The 9,586-nt window shown below is 41.6% G+C and overlaps 1 protein-coding gene across 3 annotated transcripts; it reads right to left on the bottom strand.

Moving 5' to 3' along the window:
- Window positions 1–5,255: 5,255 nt before the first annotated feature.
- LOC129319321 (uncharacterized) lies at window positions 5,256–8,907 on the bottom strand. 3 transcript variants are annotated; one of them, XM_054964346.1, is made up of 2 exons: window positions 7,045–8,907; window positions 5,256–5,723 (listed from the first exon to the last, which is right to left on the bottom strand). In XM_054964346.1, the coding sequence occupies exons 1-2, from the start codon at window positions 8,378–8,380 to the stop codon at window positions 5,572–5,574; spliced, it is 1,488 nt and encodes a 495-aa protein (XP_054820321.1). In that variant the 5' UTR covers window positions 8,381–8,907; the 3' UTR covers window positions 5,256–5,571. The 3 variants fall into 3 exon arrangements, with proteins under 3 accessions (XP_054820321.1, XP_054820323.1, XP_054820322.1); XM_054964348.1 differs by having other exon boundaries at window positions 5,258–5,649; window positions 7,045–8,903; XM_054964347.1 differs by lacking the exon at window positions 5,256–5,723 and having other exon boundaries at window positions 6,326–8,899.
- Window positions 8,908–9,586: the final 679 nt, after the last annotated feature.

Genomic DNA, 9,586 nt, shown 5'->3' with positions numbered 1-9,586 from the left:
TTAACACTGCATAACAGACCTTGAAGCCAATGAAACATACTTATATTTATTCTTATAGTATTCAAAACTAAAACAAACGCTAGGGCTAGTAGTTTAACATCCACTTGTTAGTTTTTTTTTTTTTTTTCTGTTCCTTTATATATTTCTAGGACCTGTGGGAACAAGCAGAGTGAAATAGATCCATCGGCAAGTATGTAATGCTTTTCATACATGTTTAGCGAGAAATGAAACTGGTGCCGGTTATTATTAAATTGACATAATTAAAAGACAGTAATAAAAGGCTGTATCTCACGTGCCAACTTGGGCAATGGACATAGGTTTTCCCCGGCGTCATTCTCCATCACCTTCATCAGGACTTAATCGGTCAACCTGGCTATCGTATTCTGCCATGCAATGGACGGGGGAGGGGGAAAAAGAATGGGTTGAGAGAGGCTCGAACTCTTGTACTGAACACCAAGACACGGAACAGGTATCACTCGGAAAAACAAGAAGCCCCTGAAGGAGAAAAAGGGAACGAGGTTCTGTTCATGGAGCCTGGCACTACGCATGTCGGCGAATGGTTCCCGGTCAAATTTCCATTAGCCCCTTCGTTTTTACATGGGCCTAGAAAATTTTCGGTGCGATGCATGGGGTTAAAGAAAAATTATTTTTCCTTAGTCTCTGTGAGTTTTGAATTTGCATTCAGTGTTTGTTAGTCAATGGGCTAAAAGAAAATTAAAGAAAAAGAACACAATAGGAAAGGTAATATTTTTTTAAAAACATATTAATAAAATTTTATTTTCATTAAAGTATTTTATATTTTAATACGGTAAATCTCTACCAAAATATTTTATAAAATGGGACTGAAGTGAGTATTTCATAATATACATGGAACAGTATTTTAAACGGAATTTATAAAGGGCAAGATTCTATGAATATTTTTTTCAGTTATAAATTCACTAATACCTTTATACATTTCAATTGTAAAGCGGTACGACTTATGTAAGTGAAGAAGAAACTAAACAATAGAGATAAAGAAATTCATTAGTTACTTTAATCGGAGTACACAACTTGTATTCAAAGAGCAAATACAAGGACTCAACTGACTAATTATAGATAACAAAATCTTATCAAAAAGCTTACGCACGAATTGGGCTTTGGGCTTAGTAAAACAGGCCCACATACACTAATAGAAACTACTCTCCGCATTTCCTCCAGACCAAAGCCCCCGTTTGAGCCAGCAAAGTAATACTGTGTTTTTGGTGGGACATGCCCGCGAGTCGCAGTTACAAGGGAGTCGATGCAATCTCTGCCAAAGCCACGATTATGTGGAACTAGAGGATAACACCGATGCATGCCTACAACAGAATTTCCGCATAAGTCCACGCGCCTCTCATTCCTCTCGAAATCATCCAAATAGTACAAGCAGCCGAGGTAGGACTAGGAGCTAGAAGAACACGGAAATCATAAAATATTTTTATAAAATTGTATTTATCATCATCATTATCATTATTTTTGAAAAATTGAAATAGCTTTCCTAGGTAGGCAGTCTGAGAATGTGATGCTAAGGAAGTGGACAGTGAAAGGCCTTGGGTTTGTTTTGGTTTGTACCTGTTAATTTTTGTTTAATTAAAGTATTTCTTTCAGTTAAAAAGAAAAAAGAAACAAGAAGAAAAAAAAGTGACTCGGAGTGTGGGTTTGCGGAACAAAATTGCTCGACATGGGGAAACCCAAATAGACGTGAGCCGAGGAGACTAGTTGTGTTGTGGTAGTGTTGAAAGCCATGGTTAGCTGTGGGTGGATCTCTTTCTCTTAAGGTGCGGAGGCCCAATATTTTGGTGTGGATACTTTTGTCTATTTATGGTTCGAGAGAGAGAGAGAGAATAAGTGCATCATCGTATTCATAAGGGGCATTGGTTTCCCTGCTCATCACAGGGACGTGATGGGGCCTGACATCCGGGGTGGTGATGATGGGGCTTGACATCCGTACAGATTAAATCAGACTTTACACTTACAGAGACAGCCATGCCACCACCATCGCTTTCTTTTTCATTTCCGCTGGGTCCCTTCTTCCCTCTATCTCCCCAGTCCCCACCCTTTGTGTCTTTGTTTTTCTTTTGAATGCTTCCCGTTTTTGATTGCCAATAAATGCAGCATATATTAATATCCACGGCGACACCAAATACAGGGGTTATGACGTGAGCCTGAGAGCGAGGTGACCTCACCCTTGAAGGGAGGCAGAGTAAAAGATGAATCAGCTCACTACTACTAATCCAGGACTCAAGTGTGCGTGGGTGGTGTTCTTGCAAAGCATGCCTGTGTGTACTCCATAGAGTCGATATTGATGACACCAACATTCGTATGTACGTATGGAGAAGCATTTATTTAGGGTGAAATTGAGAAAGCAAGCGTCACCCAGCTCCTTCTGCTTCTGATATTCCCTGGGGAAGCTGCTGCTGCTGCTGGGAGTTCCTTGATTTTGGTGCTACGTCATGTTCGCCGTATTCCGCGCATCCCTTGCTGCATGCATGTGATCATCACACTGAGATACTCTCTTAATTCGTGGGCTCACCTTCCTCCTCCATTTTTTCTCCCTTCCCTCCCAGTAAATATTTCTGGTGTATGCGGCGGCCATACATACAACATCTTCTTCTTGGTATTAATTATATAGAGAATAGCTGTTACTATCAACATGCAATGAATATATACGTGTATATGTCATATACACGTTAGTTTTATTTTTGGGCGGGGGTGAAAAGAGTTAGAGGAGGAATAAAGTGATGGGTTATGATGCATAAATAATGCAAGATGTAAAAAGAACTTCCCTTATATAAATATATACATGGAGGGGTTTGAAATGGAGAGGAGTGGTGAGGCATGAGGGAGTGGTCATGATGAGGAGGGAGGGAACATGATGAAGAAAAGGACGGTGTGGCGCTCTTGCCATGTCCCACACTTTTACTCTCCTTCTCTCTATCACATCTCAATGTCAAACTCTCCTCATCGCCTTTTCACTCTTTTCTGAATCTTTCAGCAATCAATATCCCCTCACCCCCTTTTCCCTTCTTTAATTTCATCCTCCGTTATTATATTCAAGTTTCTGCTTTATTCATTCTTTAATTCCGCCACTGAAGTGCCTTTAATTTTCCTTTCTTTCTTTTATTTCCGGCTAATTAATTTCCTTTTAAATCTTACTCCCAGCTAGTTTAACTTGACGTCGCGGTGTTGTGGCGGGGATCTCGAATCGATCCACACATCCAAGATCAATGCATGTCGTTAACGGTGGGCGCATAGCAAAACTGAGCATGGCCGTGCTGAACTCTCGCAGTGATGAAGCTTCTAAGGATCGAGGAAGATGACCGGTTAAAAAAGAGGGAAGTGAAAATTGGCGAATGTTACGCGTATTTGATTTGCGGGTAACATAATGGGCAGGAACAACGCAGGGTGTCGGGTCCAAGAATGCCAAATGTAAGCCTTACAAATATATATGCGGACGTTGTTGGCGGACGGAACACTTTAATAATTTGAATGGCTAGGGTTACGGGAAGAGCAAGAGTGGCAGACAGAGTAGGGCTCATGAAAATCACCCCTGACCCACCTAGCCGGACATAAAATAATGCCAAATACGCATCAACCCTCAACCGGGTAACAACTCCAACTGATCTCCCCTCCTCACTTTTCTCAACCAGCTTCCACTGTTCATCCAGTGATTCCAACATTGTTAACAAACCGCTGGGAGCCGTCTTTATTCGATCAGTCTAGCTGCTCGTGCATTGGCCTTACACAGCCTCTCCGAATCAATGGATAAGGTTGTGAGATGTGAATATTATAACATCGATCGCGCTGTTAGGGAGTGGACATATCACACATGCTATCGGTCTCGAACGAAAGGCAGGAAAAGGGGCGGCGACATTGGCCAAAGCGATATATAAATCCAGCTAAGTAGCGTACGAACTGGATGAAGAATATAAAAATGGACGGCACAGGCCCGTCATGCATAAAGAGCGCATATTCGAGAGTGGCAGGGGGAACATGGAAAAAGCACAAATGGCGGAAAACGATTAAATGGAATGGAATCATGAGCAACGCAATCTCTAAGACAAGATTTTGCAGGAATATAGGATTTGGTAAATTACAATTAATTACATGATGAAACATTGGAGTGTGCGCATAGACAGCTTTGTCATGATGCCGCACCGTGTACTTGAATTGATGTTCTCTTGTTTGTTTGAATCGAAGGCAGGGAGAGTGGGGAGGGCCGGAGTGGGAATGCCAGTTTTGGCTCACGAGGGAGGCCATGCTGCTGCTGCTGCTGCTGACCCACTCCCAGACAATGCCCATCATTGCTTTTATATTCCATACTTAATACTTCCACGCATGGGCCCCCCGTCATTCTCTTCAACTCATCAGGCCTGGAATCCATTACAACTTCTATTAATTTCACTCTAATCATTACCAGATGTATAGCAATTAAGCCCACCAATCTTTAGCATCGCGATATTTCTGTGAGATTAAGGAAAGTATCAGAGCAACATCGACATGCCTCCTCTGTATTCCCAAATCTCTCGCGATCATTTTAATTAATTTGGGATATGCGTAATTAAAAGGCCCTGATTGAAATTAAAAGCCACTGATGCCTGTCTTTTCTGGCTATTAAAGTTTGTATTTGATGTTGTCTTTAACTAGTTCATTTTAAAAAAAGCCCATCCCTTTTTGTGGAAGTACTCAAAATTAAGGTTTTTGATGGATTCTGCTGTCTCGCCTTTGCCTATATAAAAAGGACTGTTATTTGAAGCAGGCCGTCCTTTGTCCCCACCCTCTCATCATTTTAAATTTAAAACCAAAGGTGAAATGTGTGTGATGGAAGTGAGAAAGATCATGATCCATCAATCAATGAAATGAAAAAGATTACCCACTTTTTAAAGATTATATGTATATATCCCCGATCTCATGCAAAGCCAAAGCCTAGCTATTTCACAATTATAACGGTCCCAGAGGAGGGGAGTGCATGCTTGAAAGTTAAAACAGAGCTTCCCTTTCATTTCCCTCTTTCTTCTTGGCCAGAGTGCTTCAGATAATGGGAAATTTATAGCCTGTCACGTGTGAACATATCACTGGCCTTTTTTCCCTATCAATCATGTTCCGCAAAAAGATTAATGCCTTTTCTCTCCTCGCATCCTCTCCATGTGTGAATCTATCATGTGTGTGTCCCTTTGTTATATATAATCCTACCATTCGCTCAGAAAAAAAGTGAAACACAGAGTGTCATTGGACAATGATACAGCCACGCACGCATAATTGCTACTCGAATTGAAAACAAATTTACAATCATGCTATTGGGAATGATGGCCCAAAGCTTCACAACAATCTCTTAATTTTACTGGTGCACCCAAAAGTGGCCACAATAATGAAGTGCTACACCGTAAAAGGTAACTATATCATTTGAATTTTATTTTTTGGTTACATACATGAAGAGAATTTAAATCCCGAACCTCTATCAGATTCAAATCCTCCGACTCGCTTCAATCACATTAGAATCCTTTCGATGACGGAGCTCTCTCAACAATTCCTAATTATCAAGATACAGCTGAATCACTGCATTTTCTTCCCGTTCGTTCTATAATCATCACCTTTAAACTGCGTCACTCGGGCTTCCAAGATCCCAATTCCCTTAACCCGAATACAAGGCAGAAAAGTAGCGTCCATGAGTTGCAAAGTTACAATACGCACCTTCTCTTTATCCACTGTCATCTAAAATATGATCACATACTTGCAAAACGGGACAATAAAAGAGAATGAGACGGCCTGACGCCTCATTCACCGTATTTTTTCCGGCATTTTCCTTTCATTTTTTCACATATTAATCATACTCGCAGCACTGCATTGTGTGTAAAAGATTATGCGCTCATGCACATTTATTTTAGAATCCTTGTTCTCTAGGATTTAAATTCACCCTTGTTTTAGAATTTGTAGCAAATCCATGCTCATGCACATACTTGCTACAAATTATTTTGAAAAAATAATTGTTATAATAAATTAACGCTAGTGCACGGCTCCTCACCGAATCTAAAACAATCATTTAATTGCAAACACAGACAATTTAATAATCTATCACTGCCTCTTAATAAATCAAAATGTTAGAAGATACTGTTACTATGATTTTATCAACATACCCACGACGACGGAAAATTCGAAAAACCTGAAATAGCATGGCTCTGTAACAAATCCATCGGTTGATGTCCAAGCATGACATGTTTGTGTCATATAACTTCTATTCGAAAATAAAATAAAATAAAATCCTTTTGAAATGAGAGCGTGAATGTAATTGTATGGACCCATACATATATGATATATATAAAACATGTCCATGTGTTTTATACTCTTGCTTTTATTATGGGTACAAATCTAAAAATAAAAAAACGACACATGGAAGAAATGTATCTTTGATTTCACTAAAACGAGATTGCGGCGGCTAGCGATTCCACAAATCTCGCCTCCAATTACTCCTAAAACCTTCAATTTTTTAAACGCCATTAAAAAAAAAACAAGAAAAGAAGGAAGGAGAAGAAGTAGAAGCAGGTAGAAGGAAGCAGCGGGATTAGGAGGCGACGTGGGTCAATACTGGAAATTATGTTGTTCATTCTCTCATTCACACGCAAGTCAAAGCAAGACACTATATTAAATAGCAGATAGACACATTTCAAATTCCTGCAGCAATAAACAATATACGAAACCCACCACCAGATATATATTCCTTTAGTATATATATGAATGCATACGATCAAAAGCATAGTTGAAAATGAAGAGGAATGGAAGAAAAATGAGAAAGAAGGAAAAGAACTAGCTGCTAGCTATTATTTACACATAATTCGAAGGGACCGAAAGGACCCAAAAAGAAAAAAAGATTTAAAAAACTGTTTTAAGTCTGGTTATAAGATGAGAATACGTAGATTCACTCTTTCATGCATTAGCTTGAACTGGTGAGATAATAAATTCTTATTCGTTTCCTTTCGGTGGATGTTGTTAACTAATCAGATGAGCAATTAATCCATGATTCCACCATACCTTCACTTCTCGGCACAGCAGCAACACACTCCGGCCCCTTCTCTCCATGAAAATTATCCGAAGAAGCCAGGTAGTTTACTATCCCATTACCAACTCGCTCAGTGTTACTGTAGTTGGCGCCACCAAGAGACCTCACGAGCGATCCATCATCTCCTTCGTTGTTCGCAGCCATGCCGACCCTCCTCCTCATTGCTCCGTCCGATGATGAGGAAACCATGGTCCGATGGAGCCCGGCGACGTTGGCGTTAACGTGGGCATGGGTCAATCCCAATTCCTCCAACACACCCATTTTGAGATGTGAATCAGCAGAGGGAGGAATTTCCAAAGAGCCTTGAGATTTAGGGGCGAGAATGGAGGGAGAATTCTGGGCAGGGAATTTGGGTGGAGGCTGGAGGATGGATTGGAAGTTGAGAACTGATGGGACGTGCATGGTGTTCACGTTGAGAGGAGGCTGTTTCAGGAGGCCTAAATCAGAAGTGAGTTGGTAGTTAATGGAAGTAGAAGAATTAGTGGCGGGATTAGAAGGCAAGGGATCGACCATGGAGGACGTAGTGGGAAATGACGGCATTGGAGAGGAAGAAGAGGGAGACAGAAACGGGTTCGGGGAGTGAAGTTTGTGAGGAAAAGGTCGGAGAAGATAAGGAGGCAAGGGAGGGTCGAAATGGGGAGATCTGAAAGCAGAAGAAGGAGCAGACGAACTGAAGAGATCCAAACGGGCTCTGGGGAAAGGAGAGGAAGTGAAGGGAGGTGCGGGGATGCCGGTGAACTCCTGAACCATGGCACGGAAGTTGGTGGTATCCGTAGTGAGAACAGTGGTGGGTGCACGCCTAGAAGCTCTAGACCTCTTCTTCGGGTTTCGAACCGTGTTGCTATTGGAGGAGTTGGAGTGGGCCTGATCATTGGCGCCTGACACCGAAAGTAATCCTCGCGAACAACTTTCTGAAGGCAGAGTTTGCTGTGCAGCGGGGAACGCACCGCCCCTGCCTTGACCTCCCAATTGACCCGACACCAAACCCTGGTTCTGTGCTGACAATGAAGAAGGCATCAAGGCCCCAAGATCCGTGGATCTACCGGGTTTAGACCACGCCATGTCCAGGTTCAGGAGCGGGTTGGAATTGGAAAGCGACGGCGATCTTTGGGCGGTATTCGGATTGGGATTGGGATCGAAGTAATTCGACAAAGGGTCCAACATATGGATGTGGTTATGCTGACTGGTGAAGGTACCGACGTGCGCGGGCGGGTTGTTCAGGAAGGCGGAGATGGATTCGGCGCGTGAATCGTAGTCTTCGTCACCGCCGCTGGAGGATTGCATACTCCCACTGTTCGCCGAATCCATGAGAGAGAGAGCAGAAAATGAAAAGAGGTTGAGGTGAGGGAGATTTATTTATTTATTTCTTGGGGGTGGGGTTGTTGCAGAGAAATTTTGTGAATTACTTACACATAGCCATTTAAGAGGAGGCTACAGAACGAGGTATGGAGAGAAGTGAAAAAAAAGAGAGAGAGGGAGAGATATTAGTGGTTCTGGAAAGAAAGCTTTCAGAAAAGTACCGAAGTCTTTAAGGCTCTGATCTGCAACCCAAACAGTGGTGGTGTTGCTTTTTGGTTTGTCTTGGAGCAAAAGGATATACGTACAGAAAAGAATAAACATCAATTTATTACTAGAAGGGAGAGGGCGTACGCATCAGTCGATAAAATTTCGGTGTTTGGGCTCGGGACTTGAGAGCATCCCTTTGTCCCGTGTTAGGGTTTCAAGGAAAGAGATGGTTTTCACTTCTCTCAGACCTTTTTCTCTATCTTAAAAGGGTGGCTGCTTTCGCTCCCGGAAGAGATTGGGGTGGGGTAGACTTGCCAGGGAGCGTGCTCATGCGAGAAGGGTAGATGGTCAAAGTATGTGCCACTTCTGGCTTTGATTTCGGGTGTGAATCCGAGAAAACTATACCACTCTCGCATTACAATTACAAGTACTATAATACACAATTCTTTAATTCTTTCACACATTAATATTTTTTGTTCGCGTTAGAGGGATGGTTGTGAATTATATTTTGCATAGAGTTCCCAAAAGAAGAGGAAAAATAATCGGTATATGTTGTATAAAGGTGATTCGCGGGGCAGCGGCTCCGTTGCCTTCCATCCCCATCCAGAACGCTTCAAGAAGCCCATACAAATACGTACAAAATAAACTAAATCAGTTCATTTATAAGCCACAAAACAAATCAATTATTTTAAAGACTAACCCAACAAAAAATATATATCAATCTGATCCGCCTACGTGTAAAAATATTAAACAAACGGGGGCTTCCATAATTTTCCGATATATTTGACCCGGTCAGAATTTGATTATTAAAATTTGAGTGACGAATTAAATTTTAAAATATCTCAGACACCGCCGTGGTTTAGAAAAAGCAGGAACGGAGAATCTCTTACAGTGCATCTCCACTCCGGAGGAAGATGAAGCAGAAAAATCAGGTTATCTTTTTACATGGCACGTAAGCCAGTTTTCTAGCTTTAGGTGAGATCAAATTGATTGGTGCGTATTATTCTG

The sequence above is a fragment of the Prosopis cineraria genome, unplaced genomic scaffold, assembly GCF_029017545.1.
Source record: "Prosopis cineraria cultivar Desert tree isolate PC_DT_omini unplaced genomic scaffold, ASM2901754v1 PC9, whole genome shotgun sequence".
Lineage (NCBI taxonomy): Eukaryota > Viridiplantae > Streptophyta > Magnoliopsida > Fabales > Fabaceae > Prosopis > Prosopis cineraria.
Note: the sequence above shows the minus strand (reverse complement) of the source record. Positions and strands in the feature narration are given on the sequence as shown.

Excerpts from the sequence above, each read along its gene's own strand:
- LOC129319321 (XM_054964346.1), bottom strand. The coding sequence starts at position 8,380 with ATGGATTCGGCGAACAGTGGGAGTATGCAATCCTCCAGCGGCGGTGAC. Across the intron at positions 5,724-7,044 it reads TGCTGTGCCGAGAAGTGAAG|TGGATAAAGAGAAGGTGCGT; the intron begins GTATGGTGGAAT and ends TTTAGATGACAG.